General features: G+C 40.7%; 2 protein-coding genes across 4 annotated transcripts; one reads left to right on the top strand and one right to left on the bottom strand.

Annotated features, from left to right (window-relative positions):
- The first annotated feature begins 8,967 nt into the window (after window positions 1–8,967).
- Window positions 8,968–15,740, top strand: LOC121188383 (neuronal acetylcholine receptor subunit non-alpha-2-like). Of its 3 annotated transcripts, none has more exons than XM_041048116.1 (6): window positions 8,968–9,040; window positions 11,127–11,278; window positions 13,376–13,420; window positions 13,665–13,774; window positions 13,986–14,895; window positions 15,018–15,740. In XM_041048116.1, exons 1-6 carry the CDS (start codon window positions 8,968–8,970, stop codon window positions 15,180–15,182), a joined length of 1,455 nt encoding a protein of 484 aa, XP_040904050.1. In that variant the 3' UTR covers window positions 15,183–15,740. The 3 variants fall into 3 exon arrangements, with proteins under 3 accessions (XP_040904050.1, XP_040904052.1, XP_040904051.1); XM_041048118.1 differs by lacking the exon at window positions 8,968–9,040 and having other exon boundaries at window positions 11,121–11,278; window positions 13,986–14,709; window positions 14,785–14,895; XM_041048117.1 differs by lacking the exon at window positions 8,968–9,040 and having other exon boundaries at window positions 11,121–11,278.
- A 332-nt stretch (window positions 15,741–16,072) lies between these two features.
- On the bottom strand, window positions 16,073–18,014 carry LOC121188386 (uncharacterized protein C3orf85-like). Its single transcript, XM_041048120.1, has 5 exons — window positions 17,960–18,014; window positions 17,716–17,751; window positions 17,367–17,491; window positions 17,203–17,288; window positions 16,073–16,836 (listed from the first exon to the last, which is right to left on the bottom strand). Exons 2-5 carry the CDS (start codon window positions 17,747–17,749, stop codon window positions 16,758–16,760), a joined length of 324 nt encoding a protein of 107 aa, XP_040904054.1. The 5' UTR covers window positions 17,750–17,751; window positions 17,960–18,014; the 3' UTR covers window positions 16,073–16,757.
- Between the last annotated feature and the right edge of the window lie 273 nt (window positions 18,015–18,287).

Below are 18,287 nucleotides of genomic sequence, written 5' to 3' on the forward strand. Positions count from 1 at the left end.
TATGACTACATGTTGCAGTGGTGCTTTAGAAGTTAATACCCTCTGACTGAGCGTGTAATGGCATTGGTGTGTTTGTGTGCATTCCTCTGATGTTTTTTAAGCTATTGGGACAGGACTAATGTCAGATAATGACAAAGGGTTTCTAAGCTGTTCCGTGAAAGAATAATCAGTCCCTGTAGGGTAAGAAAACAATGCTGGAAGGTGGATGGAGAGGTAGGGATGATGCAGGGGAAGGAATGCAAAGATGAATGAGAGAGAATGGATGGAAAATAGAAACTATGTGAAACCACATGACGCAGGGGGTCATCAGAATGGGTGAGCGGAAAGTGATATGGTACAGACAGTTTTTTAATGTTATAGTGGGCATGTGGTCATGATTTCGTATTAGCTCATAACTCAATGAGTTTGTAGCTGCTGGTCACTTAAAAAGAGAAACAGTGAGACTAGAGTGTCAGATACCTTCAGGGACTGTGGGATTGGAGAAATAAGGCAGAAAACACAGGGGACGAGGAATGAGAACAAAGGGTGAGAGGCCTGGGGAGTTGGCCAGCTGTTGAGGAACTGCCAGAGGCACTAACTCTGCTGGGGTCCTGTTATGAGTCAGCCCATGTAACTCCCAATACCCACATGTTAGCTAAGGTTGTACATATTTAAAATTATTTTAAAGTATCGGTATTTATACTATAAGAAATACAATTTTATTTTACTGACCTTACTGTTTTACTGATCTGACTGCTTTTTTGTTTTGTCCTGAAATTTCAAGGTGAATTCATCGTGGACTACGTCCTGAAACAACAATCTGACAACAACAGTTCCAGACAACAGTCTGGAATCAGTTTTTACAAGACAGTTAAGACACACAGACACACACACACTGATACAAGTTGGGTGAAGTTAAACTCTAAGTAGCACAAACAGCAACTTGAAAGCGAAAAGCACAGCAAAGCTTTTTTTTTTTTTCTTTGAAGCTCCTCTCTTTTTCTGACTTATCCCTCTTTCCCTCCCTCCATCAAAGGTCATGGGTGAGTCTGAATGTGCCCATCAGCACTGACGCACACACGCACGTACAGAAAAACTGAAAGGTCACAGAGGTGAGGGAAGAAAATGCAGCCCTCTCCCCCTCAAGTCAGATTGGAGTCTGACTCCCGCTTTGAATCGGCCCACCCTGTGGCTCCCAACAACTCAGCCACTCACACTTAATCCCCACTTGTGAGCACTGAATGAGCATGTGTGCGTTTCTGTGAATACGCAAGTGTGTGTGTTCAAGAGGGGAGGGGGAAGATTACAAATGTCACCTGAGGAAGTGAGAGCAGGAAACAGAGAGGGTGAGATAGTGACAGTGTGTGTGTGTGTGTGTGTGTGTTTATGTGAGTCATGTGCCCTCTTCAGCATAGCTCTCTCTACATGCGGATTATGGGATGGATGGAGTCTTGTTATAAATATGGAGATGCAGCAGCAGCTGCAAAACATCCACACATAGTATCCCATCAGTCTCAGTCTGCTGTCTGACAGGGTCACGTCAGCACCTGGCTGCCACAGAATGAAGAGATCAGCCGGAGAGCCAGCTACTCCAGCAATATTTCCACCCTGGCTCTCCACCTTATTGAGTTACTCTTTAAACTTTTAACAGGGGATGAAATAATTTTTTAAAAAAGCCCGATGACACTCAGTTCTTTCAAAAACTGATTCTTGCTAAACCTCCCACTCTGCCCAAGCACACAAAGACGTCTCTCTTCAACATTTTTGGATGCTGCTTGTACAATATTTTGTGAACTACGCGCGCGTTTGCTGCTTCTCGAAAGCTGCACCCACTTTAATCTGAATTTGTAATGGTTTAAGTTTGATATTTTAAAGCAGTGGATCTTTCTTGAGTGATTGGACTTCAAGTATTCGGTGGCAGCCAGAGCAAAGCAGAGCACAGCAAAGCTCTTGGTGCTAAATTGAGGGATAATACATTATTAAGCCAGCCACATGGATGAATATTTTACACGATTCCTCACTGTTGACGCCGACTGTTAGCATCCAGCTCCTGGATTGCAGGACTCCAGGATGACAGACTTGTCACAGCGCGTGTGTCTGCAGGATCTGGTTTCTTACTTTTTGGTTGTTTTTGTGATCAAACTTTTTAAAAAAACAAATGACGCAATTCTGTTTATCGCTTGTTCATCTTTTAAGCAATCTCACACGGGTTTCTCTTCACCATTGTCCTTGTCTTCTTCCTCTCTCTTTTCCTCTCAGCCTTTGATGGACCCAAGAAACACGGATGTGATGAGGAGATATCTGCAGGGGACCAGTAGAGCATGCTGGGAGAAGTTGGGGTGGGGTTGCAGGGTGAGATGGGGGCATACTGCGAGAGGGTGGATGGTGAATTAGGGTAGTCTCTTGTGTTGTCGGGAGCAGAACGGTACGTGCCTGCGGCCAGTCAACTGTGGATAAGTAAAGGAGACTCTCCTCTAAATAATTCATTCCAGTGGGAGCCCTCACACATGCACAGTCTGCTCACACACATAAATGGCTGCTTCTTGAAGTAGAATACTGCACAAAGACACACCAAACACACATGCTCACAAAGAGCCGGCTTCTAATTTTACTCTCTGATGAATATTTATAGATGGATGAAGAAACATTGTCTTAGAATTAAGAAAGAGCATTTTGGTGGAAAAACAAAAAATGCTTGTGGCATTTTTGGGGCTTGAGAGCAAACATCACAGAAATTGTAAGTTAACATTTAGACAAATACAGGCTTGCATAATTTCCTTTTCTCTGTTCCATGGTATTTTCTTTTTTTTTTACATAAGTGAAAAAAATTTCTTGCCATCTTCGTATGACCTGTACCTGAGATGAGTGGTAGATGATAATTTTTTATCTTAATAGATAGGCAGGATACACATAATGATGCACAGGACCCTCTATAGCAAGGGTGGGCAAACTGTTCCACAAAGGGCCAGTGAGGCTGCAGGTTTTTGTTCCAACCAATGAAGAGCACACAGTTTGACCAATCAACTGTCTGAAGACTGAGATCAGTTGATTAAATGAGTCAAGTCTGGTGTGCTGCTGCTTGGTTGGAACAAAAACTTGCAGCCACACCGGCCCTTTGTGGAACAGTTTGCCCACCCCTGCTCTATAGGCAGTGGATCAGCACCTTGGACAGCGGCAGCGGCAGACAGCCCTGCCACCGTCTTTTCAGCACGTCAGACTGAAACACTGAACAGAGACAGGACCCTGAAATCTCACATCGCCTGTGGGCGCTGCAACACAACTGCAGGCCATTAACAACTTTACTTTTGGATCATGAAGTAAGAAGGGAAGCAGTCTACTGCACAGCAAGAAAGTCTCCAATGCACAACCTTCTACTGTAGGTTTTAAGAGAAAGTTTCCTCATGACAAACCACGTTGGACTAATTTACACTGTTGTGTAATTCAGCAATTAATTTGTTCATAACGCACTAAAGATTTAAATATAATATGAAATCGTCTGCCAAGAACTGTAGTGTTGTCAAGACTTTTCTGATGCCACTGCAGCAGCTTCATGTGAATGTGACACACTGCATATGTGGGTGCATGTCAGAAGGTGCCTCATTATCTGTCTGTCTTGTCCAGAGGCTACTGAAGGTTACACAACATTTCTGTGATTCTAGATGAGAAATGGAGACTGATTTCTCCTGGGAGAGCATCCACTGGGAACTCCTCATGGACACTGACACACCGAGACAGACACACACAAACACACACACACCCAGCCTGACCACATCTCCGGAACACACATACATGCTTGATTATGTACAAAGAACCACGCACATACCGACAGACACACACACACTTGAACAGACAAGAATGTGCAAATGTCAGATTTACATACATACATATTGGCACATGGACCAACACAGATGGGCAGTTACAATATGAAGTGCACATCACACATGCACATGGACCCACACATGCACAAACACATACATAGGGACACTCACACATTAATGCACAAATGCAGATTAGATGCACGTACAAACACACAGAGCATAGCTGACTCACATCTGATGACAACATCTTTGGTGTGCCAGAGTTCATTCACTCTGTGACAACTGACTCTGAGTGATGAACACACACACAGTAGGAGTTCACAATATATATAAATAATGATTTTGTATCACATTACAAAAATGTGAATATATATGTGAATGTATATGAACTCATATATTTTGGAGCTGGAAATAGATGACATGATAAATGTAATCTTACCAATTACGCCTCCCATAGGTTTTGTTCAAAGTATATTACATACATTAAATGCCAGAGAGCACAATTAAAATACATAGATGAGAACTGAGAACCGTCTGGGGTCTTGATTGCCGTCTGAAATGCTGACATGTTCATTTAAAAACGTATTTGGTAATTGTTATACCAATCAACTAAGTCAAGCTGCCGTTTGGTGTCAATCCTAATACAAATATTCTGCCCTAAGCAATTATTTAATGCTTTCTTTTAGTTTTATGAGGCGCCAATTGTTAAAAAAGCTGATATAACCTCATAATGATATTGGACATCAAGCACACCTTATTATTTTACCTTGCTGCTGCACATGATTATTGGTCTTTAGCTCTTCCCAGGTTATCTGAAGCAGACAGTATTGTGACACTGTCCTGCAGGCTTGAGTTTCAAACAATCAGTGGCCTTTTCTTCTCAGTACACAGTCAGACGAAAACAAAACAAAGATCAGTGATAGCCATCTTGATGAAGTTTCGTGTTACAGGTCAATAAATATTTTGTGTGTGTGTGTGTCTGCTGAGTGAGAAACTTCATTCTGCTGCTAACTTTTCCAGTCCATCAGTGGCTGATACTGAGCTGTTATATTGACATTTGACATTTGGAAATCCTCCATTCATCCTTTCCTTTCCTTTCCTTTCCTTTCCCTTCCAATTTCTTCTCTCTGTTGTAAGTTCTGACAAAATTTCTTAACTACTTTTTTTTCCTCTGATCTGGTCAGAATCTTTCCATCTATTTTGCTCAGCAGTTCTTTGGTACTTTAGCAGATTAAAACATCAAATAATTGAACTCTTGGATTATTAATAAAAGGGAATTTTGGCATCAGATCAGTTAAAAGTTCGACTAATTTCAAAAAAGTTTTCATCCTCTAAAAGCTACTTTGGGAACCATTGATATTCCAAAGCTTACAAGGTTATCAGGTTTCCATTTAAAGTGCTGGTGGTAGCATTAGTGGGCTAATAGTATTAGCATGTGTGAGACCACTGACTGTGTATTTTCCTTTGAAGCTTGCGTGAGATTTGATTTCCTTTACTGTATCCCCTTCCTGTCTTTATCACCAGTTTTTAAAATCCTCACAATAACAAACAGATTAAGATTAAACATGCAGGCCTTGGGAAACAGGGCTGTTTCCTTTTATTTATTAAATATTTCCACACCAAGTCAAATTATGCAGATTTTAATTATGAGCTCAACAATGGCTGAGAAAACAAAAACAACACCAAACAGAGGAAAAAAGAGAGCACTGACACACACAAACAAGCTTTAACATTTGGTAAACACACACACACACACACACACACACACACACACACACACACACACACACACACAGAGAGATGCAGAAAATATATTCTCCCTTCACTTTCTGACTTCTTTTTCTCTCCGTCTCTTCCTACCTCTCACACACATACATTAACTGACATGCACACACATTGTGCAGCTGCCCACAGTCGTCTGGGAAGGGACCGGCAGGTTTCCAGCCCGCGAGAATTTATGTTTCCGAATGATCAGAGGCGAGGCGGATGGGACGATCTCGGAGGCAGCAGCTGCCCGCCCAACGGCTCCAAGTGGAGCAGAAAATCAGGATAATTTCATTGTGATAATCAGCCTCCCGTTATCCCCGTCACTTCAACCCATGGAGGAGGAGGAGGGGGAGGAGAGAGGGCTAGCACAAGGGAGAGAGAGTGTGTGACAGAGAAGGAGGAAGAAGGGAAGGAAGGAATAAAAATACAAAAGAGAAAATGTGAGGTTCATGCCTAGTTAACTGCAGAAGACATGCATGTGTATCTGAGAATGTGTTGGTGTCTCTTTGTGCTCCATGCTTATCTTCCTGTACTTGTAAGGACCTACATTCTTCCTGTCTCTTTACTGTCATTTTACCCAAATTACAAAATCTATCAGATTTTGTAATTTTGGTTTTATAACATCTATTGCTTAGGTTTTGGCCTGAGCTTTGATTATGCAGTGCTGAGATATAAACTGAAATTTAAAAACTCTGCAACACTGTGTCTTTCCAGAAACAATGTCCCCTGTACTTTGGAAAATCCACAGACCTTGCTGCCAACAGTTTTTTTTTTTTTTTACTGGAACTGGAACTAGAAATAGTCCCAATTTAAACTTGTCAGAGTGAAGTCTGTGGACCCTCAGAGTAACAGGGACATTGCTTTTTTTGACATGTTTCAACATCATTTGTTTCACTTCTTTGAGCGCCATATACAAGGTTCTATTCTCATCTGTTGTGTTAGGGTGGCAGCACAACTTCAAAACCACCTACATTTCTGAATTGCCGTGCCCATATAGTCGCTGAATCGGTGTTTACTAGATGTTCCCTCAGCTCGGCTCACTTTGAGTCTTTGCCCCCTAACTTTGGAATTGTTTACCTCTCACTATAAGATCATCAAATGCAACTGATAAGAATAACGATAATAATAAAAAAAACTTGACTCATATTATCAGTAATGCCTTTGCAAGGTAATTTCTGTATGTAATATAATATTTTCTTACTTAAATAAAATTGAAATCGAATTTATCTACAGGCGTTCTACTTAAAAGTAGTTTACTTGGCTGAACTGGCTCTTTAAAGCACGTTGGCTCAAAAAGAGACTTCAGCTCAGGAACTGTCATCATCATTTGATCCAATGCACTGAGTAAACATAAGCTATATGGCAAAAAGTATATGGACACCTCTGTCCATATGGAAACAGTTTAACAAAGACCATTTTTCTTGGTGGAAAAGGAGAAAATATCAGTTGTTATAGAAAGCCTTCCTAGATGAGTTGAGGCTGTTAAAGCAACATCATCTGACTATTGAAGGTGTTCCATGCACTTAACTATGAAACAACTTGTCTGTATCTATCAGCAGCTTATTTCTCACCTCAACTAAACATTTTTCACACTTTCTGAGAAGTCAGTTGGTAGCACAGAGCAGATTTTGTAGCACATATTTACTCATCAAATGTGTTGTTTTTTTTTCAGCTGTGATTTATACACCACAGCTACCATCGCCATCAGTGTGTGTTTATGTGGGGGGATGTTAATGAGTTTGTCTTTTTTCATTCTTGTTCTATTCTTCTCCTTTCCCTTCTATCTCTCTTTCTTTGTGTGTCAGACCCTCTGTTCACTTTTCTTGGCCTATACAGATCAGTAGCTGCAGACACATTTAGTCTGTTTGTTTTTTACAGATCGTCTATTCCTTTTCTTTACTTTTTCTTTTTTCTTGTGAGGGCTCTGATAAAATTCCCAGTGGCTTTTGTAAATAAAAAATATGGTCTAAGTATTGCATAATTGATGTTTGACTATAATTTCTATCTTTTTTCTGTCTGTCTCTGTCAGCACTGGTGACGCAGAATTCGGTCACTCAGCCTGCTGCCTCTCACACAGAGATACACACTCTGGTCTTTGATGATGTTTCCATGAGCCAGTGCAACCTGCTGGTCACTACTCTGATATTTGTTCTGACTACAGGTGCAACACACTCTCTCATGGTACAAGCTGCACAACAGAGAAACACTTTCAAAGGGCTGCAGTATTTGTTGTTTGACTGACATAAGTTTTCGTAGGCCAGTTTTGTCAGCAGGTGCGTTGTATTCCAGTTCTCCATATTCACTGCACTCCTTTAACTGAATTTTCATAGTTTTATCTGATTTATGTCATGAAGAATGTTCTTTGAAAAACCACTCTGACATAAAAAAAAAGGAAAATAATAATCAAATGCATGTATGGCACGTCATGACAGTTTTTATTGTTGCATGTAGCTGGTGTCAGCAAATGGAGAACATCTGATTCCACGCCAGGATCAGACACAGCACATATGATTTCACAGAAGGAATGCGGAATGAATATTGTATATCAATACAATACACACAAACCTGACACTATCAGACACTTGACACACAATCATGACTTCCATTTGGGGTATTACAGTGATTTTTTCCCCCATTACATTGCGGTTATATAATCTCTTAATCATACTTTAAAGGGAAGCTTTGCACCATCAGACGTTTGGCTATCCACTTTAAATAACACGAACGGCCTTTGCTGTCACTTAATCTCTACTGACACGATGTCCTGGACCAGTGTTCCTATTAGCGCTCTCCAGTGGACGATCAGTGACAGTGACATGCACAGAGAGATGCACAGTTGATCTGTCGACAACTGCTAATTAAGAATTAGTCTGTCACTCTTGCAGCCATGAAGCTCTCAACAGGGAATAAACAACATCTGTAAAATGTGCAATTACTTTAGATATTTTAACGCGCAAGACCGCAACTTTAAGTGTCCTTTCACAGCCCCCGATTAGGAATATTAAACCAGTTTTATAGACACTATATTCAGGAATAAAACTAATTCCTGAGCAGCAACACCACACAGGTAAGACTAAGACTTGGTTTATTGTTCAGAGCGGCTTTTAAACTCCACGCCTCAGCCCCTCCCCTTTCCTCCTCCAGAGAGACGCCCAGCTGACCGTCGCTCCCCGTGACGCCCGGACCGGAGTCACACAGCGCGTGGACACCGGCCACATGCACCCTCACAGCGGGTCCTTGCCCTCTGTTCAGCGGCAGCAGGGGGCTTGTTTTCCGCTTGGTTTCGAGTACTACTGATGGAAACCACGGCGTTTCTGCCATTTCCGTGTTTGTACAGCGCTCTCCAGCTGAACATCCGATAGTAACAGGAGGCTGCAGGAGCGCTCAGCCGGACCAGGACACCATGAAGTTGGCCGTCCTCCCCCTTCTCCTCCTCTTGTGGATGTCCTGCTCGCCGTCCCTCGCCAACGTCGCCGGTAAGAAAACTCTTCTCTAAATATATCTAAGTGTACTTGCCCAACGGAGACTCGTTTCTTCAGGGAGAACAAAGACAAAAGATCCAATCGCGTCGAAGACCATGTGGTGCAACATTCGTGTGTGATAAAGATTTAAATCAACCTTTGATGACCTCCTCAAACACAGAGTGCCACCTGCTCATGCACAGCTCATTCAAAAAGTGTTCTGTTGTTCTTATTTTGCAGCATTTTGATTTTTGTTACAGCTTTCTCCATATCTCCGTTCGTGGCTTATTTTTCTCCACAAAATCAAAAGGAGTGGGCTATTTCTACAACTCTTTTTGTGTGTGTGTGTAATTGTAATGAGTGGAATAGAAATACACCATTTGGATCTAATATAAGCAATTAGATTTGTAGGATCTCTTGTTTCACCACACTGCACTCCTGCATCAACCAGATTAGACTTTAATCACATCTTAATCAGTCTTCCAGTATTTACTGTAAGTTCAGCTTCAGTGTGTTATGGCTCAGCTCAGTTTCTGTTGAAGTTGATTGGTCATCAGACAAACAGGAACACAGGTGTCGGATGTCACTGTCCAGCTCTGTGCACCCCTCACGGAGTCCTTGAAAGCAAAGGCAGAGGTGATCCGGCAGGATTAAAATGCCCTCTAACGTGATGGTTTTATGATTGCTTGGTGGATACTTTACATTTATTCACCAGTGAGTCCAGTCAGTTGATGCCAGACAGATGTTAAGCCAGCGCAGAAACCAGCAGCAGGTTAAAGGTCCACACTCTTCCTCCTTCTCCCTCACCACACACATAAGCTCTTGAACTCGACGTCCCCTGTGTCTGACATTATGGCTGTCTCTTGTCAATATTACTGTCTCTCTCTCTCTTCAGAGACAACACGTCGCCTCAGGCTGACTGACATGCTGAGTGCCCAACTGCTGGACACAGTTATGTTATCTATATATCCTCCCCCTTGGTTTGTAACAGTCTGCAGAGCAGTATCAGGCGACTTTCCTCATCCTCTCATGTAGTTTAATATCTACAACACCTGCTCCCATACACCACTGGAGGACTGAAGCTCTGACTTCTGTGATTTACCAGGGAGAGGACATATATCATCATATGGAGATGATCTTGATCTCGAGTGACAGAACGTGTGTTATCCACTCTTTTGTTTTTGTTTTACATATACTTGCACTTATACATATTCTGTTGTGTTATATAATGAAACAAAAGCTTAGAGAATTTCAGATGGGATCATTTGATTGGATAACATTTTTAAACTCTAATTTACACCCAACTACACATTTTACAGGCCTGATGTGGATTTATGCACAAGATAAATTTCTTACTTTGTAAAACATACAAATTCCTTTTTCTCAGTTGCCTCTCACATACCCCCAGAAGAATACAGATTATTCCTCTGGTGCAGGGGAGTAATCTGTAAATAGTCAGACCAGAGACAAACTTGTTTGTTGCTCTCTGGCCAAACTTTTAATTAGTGGCCAAACACAACAATAACATCAAACAGTGGTTAATGAACAGGGCCACAGACATAGGTTGAAAGAGTGCTAGAGGTACTAGAGAATTGCTACAAGATTAGCATTACTTGTGATGAATATGAAACACTAAACCTCAGAGTTATTCACATAGGGTCCCTGTTTAAAGACCAATGTGTCACGCTGAGTTCAACACTCTCACTATGACAATGCTCTAACAACCAGTCTCTATTAAAGTTACTGAGTTGTAACCGTCTTTGTAAGAAAGCATTTTGAATGTTCAAAGTGAACTATGCTTTGGTGTCTACATGATGCTGCTGCCAGCACAACTCCACAGTTACTCTTCAACTGTGCCTTTTAAAAAGTAGCACAGTACAAAATTATCCACAGATCATTACTGATGTTTTAAAGAAAATAGATCATAAATGTAGTCACCTACAATATTTAGTAACTACAGTTACTTGTAGTTCTTTACTTTCCACCCCTTTGCACTGAAGTAGCAGTAGTAGGATACTGTTAGACAGACATAGCTGCAGTAGCACAAAACACTGGAACAATGCAGGGTCATTAATCCACATTCCACTCCTCCTTATTCAAGCACCAAGTGAATTTGTATCCTTGGCGGAGATGGAGGACGCCCTGCTGAAGAACCTTTTCCAAGGCTACCAACGCTGGGTCAGGCCAATACAGCGCGCCAACGACACTGTTAAAGTACGCTTTGGACTCAAGATCTCCCAACTGGTCGATGTGGTGAGGATGAATGCACAAACACACACACACACACACACACACACACACACACACAACCCCCCCAAAAAAACTATGCATGTATGCACGTCTGCCTTCATGAAGATTTTCATTGCCTTCAATCATTGCCAGCCCCTTGCTGTAATAGTACCTATACAATTAAGCCTTAAGCCTTACCTTAACCCAGACCAAACCCTAACAAGGATTCGATTCCAGTGGATCCATCATTACAAATATACATTGAGTTCCCAACAAAAGCCTTCAAGCCTTTTTTATTTAACCTGTCATCATAAATGACTTGCTAGTGCACCAGATCTGTAAATATCCCCCAGCAAATAGAACAGTTTACTCCTGTCTAAGGTTTTGGCTCAGCTGTTTTAAGAAATCCTTTAGCACTGCAAAATGAACAATACTTTCATTTAAAACATGAATATTTTGTGTAAATATGTATATATTCATGACCCATTTTTGATGATTTATGTCTGCATTAGGATTCAGTGGGCCTGGGCTTGAGAGCCACAGGCGCAGGAATGAGGTTGGTAGTGAGTATTGAGAGATGGAGTAAAGCTTAGTTAGTTCTGGTCTTTTTATGGGATTTGTTGATTTGAACAAAAATATAGAACATTACCAGTCTTATCCGTTAACAGCTAAGGCAAAGGGTAAACAGGAATTAGCCTTATAAAGAGATAAGGATTTAAAAAAAAAAAAAGAAGAGAATCAGTTAACACACATGAAACAATAACAAAAAGAAGAAATGTTCTTTCTGAACTGAGAACAGAAGTTAGTTGTGGTTGGTTCGTGCTTTGTTATTTTCTTTCAGTGGTGCCACTGTCCGTGATGCTGAAACCAAACAGCTGCAGCGTCACAGTGTGGAGTTTTATGGTCCTGAAATAGATCTGGAACGCTCTCTTCATATCTACAACCACACAGTCTCTCTCTCTTTCTCTCTCTGGAGTCTCCCTTTAATATTTCAGAGGCTTGCTGTGATAGGTTGAGATGGTTTAGGTGTTCGAGAAGAGAAAGCGGAGAATGCTAATGGAGGAACCACTCTTCTTGGCTTGAAATATTCATCTCAACCTGTTTAGTTTTAACTCTTCATCCCTCCACCTGACAAATGCGCTGGTGGAGGGATGGAGAGGATGAATTAAACAAAGCCTCTTCATGTTTCTGCGGTGAAGGAAGATTTAGGTTGGCGAGCTGTTGGATTTTGGAGCAGAGCGAGGGAAAGAGAGCTAACCAGAGATACAGCAGCTTGGCTACGCTGTCCCCTGAGTCTTTCTGGGCTGCTGCATGTCTCTGTATTAGATTATGGTTCACCTCTGCTTTGTGTGATCACCAAAATGTCCAACTCACTCTGACAGCCGAGGCTGGATCTGGATACGTTGAACTACATCTTTGAATACGTCTCTTTCTCTTTTGCCTGATTTACTTCGTTCAGGCCTTATCTTCTCAGTCTCGGCTCTACGTCTCAAACTTTGGTGACATGGAATCAAGCCTGTGTTCACCGCTCTCCATTTCTCTATTCCTGTTACTCCTGTCTTACTCTATTTAACTCTTGCTGTGTTTATATTGCTTCATCTTGGTCCACTGCACCCACCTCAGGTCTCATGTTTCTTTGTCTTGTTTGCTAAGGAAGTGGCACAGACAGGTAAATGAGATTCTGTCAGATTTCATGGAAAAGGAAAGGATGATCTAGTTCACTTCCAACCGAGCTTTACATCTAGTCCACTAATCACATCTGATGCTTTGATGGAACGTCCAGATCAGAAATGGTGTGTGCTGTAAACAAGCTACATCACACGCAACCCTAACAGCGCAAATGCAAGAGATGTTTCTCTTTCTTGCCTTTTCTTAGTAGAGATGAATGTTTTAATTTGAACATAAATACTAATATCTACATGTTTACTATCTATATCAATGTAAATGTTAAAATTTTGAGCCCAAGTGGGAGATATCAGAGCCTTGGAAAATGTATTTAAAGATTTGTCAGTTAGTCTGGGAGCTTTTAGGTGATGTTAAAACCTTTTTTTTCCTTGCATTTTGATGAATATATGTGTCATTAACCTTCATATTTTGTCTGTTGTCTTTGCCTGTATTTAGGACGAGAAGAACCAGCTCATGACAACTAATGTTTGGCTTTGTCAGGTAAGCAAGAGGCAAAAATAAATTGAGTCTACGTGGTTACATTAAGTCTTACCATTTGAATCTATATGTCAATAAGAAGACACAAGCAGAGCAAGCACTGCATTTTTTTCCACATTATCTAGTTTTACTGTTGCCAGCATAGATAAAGGCAGGTAATGCTGGGACTTACAGTGGCAAGATGAATAACCCTGATAAATTCAAACTAAAAATCAGTATTTTTAAGTATTTTTTATCTGTTTACCAGGAGTGGATCGATTACAAGCTGCGATGGAATCCAGAGAAATACGGAGGAATCACCTCTATCAGAGTTCCCTCTGAAAATATCTGGCTCCCGGACATTGTCCTCTATGAGAAGTAAGGCTGATCTGTGTTCAAATTAAAATGATTTAAATGTGAACAAATAACAATCAGTATCTGGGGAACCGTTGATCATTTTAACAGAAAAAAAACATAGCAACAAAAAATTAAGAAGTAAAATCTACAATAAATCAATCAATAAATACAGATACAGAGGTTTTGTTACTGTGATTTGGTGAGACTTGACTTTTGCTTCATGTTTCCTCAGTGCTGATGGGCGGTTTGAGGGCTCTCTGATGACCAAAGCCATTGTCAAGTTCAACGGTACCATCACGTGGACGCCCCCTGCAAGTTACAAGTCCGCCTGCACCATGGACGTCACCTTCTTCCCTTTTGACCGCCAGAACTGCTCCATGAAGTTTGGCTCCTGGACCTATGATGGCAACATGGTGGACCTGGTTCTGATGGACAACCAGGTAGACCGGAAGGACTTCTTCGATAATGGGGAGTGGGAGATCCTAAGTGCCACTGGTGCCAGAGGGAACCGGAAGGACGGCTTGTATTCATACCCTTTCATTACTTATTCCTTTATTCTGAAGAGGCTGCCGCTGTTCTATACCCTCTTCCTCATCATCCCTTGTTTGGGTTTGTCCTTCCTGACAGTCTTGGTGTTTTACCTTCCCTCAGATGAAGGAGAGAAGCTGTCACTTTCTACCTCTGTCCTTGTGTCGCTCACTGTGTTCCTCCTGGTCATAGAGGAGATCATCCCGTCTTCCTCCAAGGTGATCCCTCTCATTGGCGAGTACCTGCTCTTTATTATGATCTTCGTCACGCTCTCAATTATTGTCACCGTCTTTGTCATCAACGTCCACCACCGTTCCTCGGCCACCTACCACCCCATGTCGCCATGGGTTCGTAACCTCTTCCTCCAGAAACTGCCAAGGTTGCTCTGCATGCGTGGACACATTGACCGCTACCACTATCCAGAACTGGCTCCTGAAAGCCCCGAGCTGAAGCCTCGCTCTGGAGGTCGGAGGGGAGGGCAGAGGAGCGGAGCCCACGGACAGACGACTTCTGAGGGGAAGGAAGACGAAGCTTGGGCAACCATGTTGGAGAAGGCCATCTATTCAGTGCGGTATATCAGCAGACACATCCGCAAGGAGCACTTCATCCGTGAGGTCTGTAGCATCAATCAAGAATTGTTTAAGTAATAAAAAGTAATAATCAGAATAGCTCTTAATAAGATTAATATTTCTGTGAGCTGCTATCATACCATCTTTCATTTCCTCTTTTATTTTAGGTGGTTCAAGACTGGAAGTTTGTGGCCCAGGTGTTAGACAGGATCTTCCTATGGGCTTTCCTCACTGTCTCAGTACTGGGTACCATCCTCATCTTCACACCAGCTCTACAGATGTTCTTGAAAATCCCTCCTCCAACTGCAAGTGAGGATCCACCTTCAGACTAGTGGCAAGAACACACTCCTTTCACAGGCAACTGACGATCCACCTTCAAGAATCTTTAAAACATTTGCTACCACTAAGCGAGAGCCAACCCCTACAGGTGAACTTTAAGTTGTAGTTAGTTTTCTTCTCTAAATCCACTGTGTAAAATGTTCTGTATGTCATTAAGTCAGTAAGTGTACAATTATATTTATTTATTTATTATACTGGTATAATGTTTTGTTCATAGATAAATAGGACAAACTTGGTGCAGCTGTTGCATTAGAGCCTGTTAATTACTAAAGCCATAAAATTCTACACTATTTACACTATATAGCCATACTGTAGTGGCTTTAAGTAGCATTCAGCTGTTAGTACACTAGATTACACATGCTGGTCATGTTAGACAGGTAGATAAGCTAAAACTCAATGAAATTTGAAAAGAAAGTGTTAAAGAAGTAACACAACCCCAACTAACTTAATTCAACATAGAGGTAAATTATAAAAAATTTATATCATTGGCTTGAATATGTACTTAGCTGACTTCCACATTATTATTATATGTTTCTAATTGACATTACCTTTGATTTTGGTATATGTGGTGGTTTTCTTTTCTTGAACTGTGTAATTTTGCACAAGACAGCAAAATGCATTTCCTGTCTGGGAAAGTACAGTTTAAAAAAACAAAACAAATACAACCATCTAAACTTTCCTTTTTATCTAGCTATTACTTCAACAATATGTTCATGTTATACATATCTATTCTGTCACAATAATAGGATTATCGTAAACCTGAAGCACAAAATACCTCTTACTGTAACTACCTTTTAGTAGGATACTGTCAAACTAAACAAAAAACAAACGAACAAACAAACAACCTAAATGATTTAATCTCTCAAGGTAATAATGCATCAAGTTCAAGATATATAATAAAAAGTGTAATAAATATAGAAAACTTTATTGACATCGCCACGCTAAAGTACACAATCCTCAAAAGTACATTGTTTGTATTGTTCAGATGAACTTTATCACACTAATAAAGTCGTTTTGAATACACAGTTCTTTATTTGTCTTACTTAATAACCTGTGTATCTCTGTTTTGTGCAAAGAAAATTAAAGTTGTCCATCATATTGTATGTAAAATTGGATGAAAATGTGAAACAATCCAGTCACACACAATTACTTATATTACCATGAAATTACATGCCTTTTTTTTCATAGTATTATAAATAGAAATATTGTGGATGTTAAGAATATCCACAGATGGCAGCACCACCTAGTGGTAAACAAAGACAGCAACAAACAACAGTCAAACCACCAAAAGAAAGCACCATGCAAGATGTGTTGAGGATATTGAGTTTGCAGGCAATAGTATTCTAAAAGAACACTTTCATAAAAACAACTCAAATTCATTTGAGTATATAAAACGTTTGTGTGTGTGTGTGTGTGTGTGTGTATGTGTAAATGCGGTAAATCTTACAGAACTTAAACATCTAAACATTGCAATAAATGTGTAATGTATGTTTTTTTTCATATTTCAACTGAGGCCTACACTAACAAATAATGTTTATCATATCCTCAGTTTCCTTCTTCTTCATTTTCTATTTGTGACGACCTGTCTGGCTGTCCAGGTGAGCCCGTGCATTACGCAGCATCTCCATATACAGCCTGTTGTTTTCACTGCAATATAGGCAGACAACAGAGAGATACAAGAGTAAGCAATTAGTGACATCATTTAAAAGCGGGGGCATATTTAAAGCTGCATTGTTTAGTGTGGGCACATTAACAGCTTCAAATGGCAGGACACAGTTTAAAAAACAATGAATTGCATTGGCAAAAACTGTCCTCAGTGGACAAAATTCAGGGTTATTAAGTGATTAACTTGATGGATACTACCATGTGTCAGTGTGGCACTGTGGTAAAGTGGGAAGAATGTGGCACTAAAACTGCCTTCGCTTGCAAAATAAAACATCATCATGCCATGGTATGCTAAGAAACTGGTTAAAAATCCCTTGCACATGCTTTATTGTGGATCATCTTACTCACTTAGCCACAGAGGGGTCAAACATCAGGTTACCCATGTCCATGTAGTACTGAGCATCTGCTCGAAGGGCTGTCCAGTACTCATTAGCCTGTGAAAGAGAGACTTTGTCATAGAAATGCTCAAGATGGCTTCTTTTATGTATTCACACCACTCAGCACAGTGTCACCTGTTCTTGAATGGTGTAACCCCACTGGTTCTGAGAGTGGTATGGATCCCAGTATCCTGACTGTCTCTTCAGCCTGATGAATCGCTTTGCCTCCTCTTCTTTCATGAATGGGGCAGCAAAGACCCCTAAAGCACAGCGTTAATGGCATAAAACTATCTTTAAAAAAAGATGAAATACCACAAACACAAAGTGATTCTTAGGGTAGAAGGCAATAAATTACATGTAATGGAGTTTTGATTCTAAATAATCAAATATTTTTGTTTACATATAGAACTTAAAATGTATGTAGAAATCAGATTAAAATAACAATGTGGATCACTGATTAAAATAATGGAAGTGGAATACTTACCACTCAAAAGAGCAAACAGGACCACAACCTTCATGTCTATGAAATGTTAAAATACATTGAAGAGTAATGAATGCTAGATATACCAGACTTCACAGGTATACATTCACATCTGCATGCTATTGTTTTTTTTTTTTAAAAAAGTTCTCAGCTGGTTTACTCTCAAAGATGCACGATTTTAAGTCATAAAGAAAATAAGGGAAAAGCGATAAAGTTGTCAAAAAATTGGAAGAAATGTGAAATTTACCGGCAGTGTGAGCAGTGAGCTGTTGATCTGTTAAACGTCTGAGTGTCTTCAGAGCTCAGAATCTCTCAGCTCAGCGTCAAAGTGAACAAGAGTTTCTTTCACAGATTTTCACCGGGAACCAGAGAGGTATGAATGGAGTCAAACATCAGGATGGCCACTCAAAATAGCCTCCTATCTGGCTTCCAGAGCTCTGACAGAAACACACACAAACAAACTGTTTGGCTCTTCCCCACAGGAACAAGTCAGGCTGTGAGATTCAACATAAAGACGGCGCTGTCTGGACCGTACACAAACCCACCTCAGGTTTAGCAAACTTTATTTTCTTTTT

Source organism: Toxotes jaculatrix, chromosome 10, assembly GCF_017976425.1.
Source record: "Toxotes jaculatrix isolate fToxJac2 chromosome 10, fToxJac2.pri, whole genome shotgun sequence".
In the NCBI taxonomy this organism is placed as follows: Eukaryota; Metazoa; Chordata; class Actinopteri; family Toxotidae; genus Toxotes; species Toxotes jaculatrix.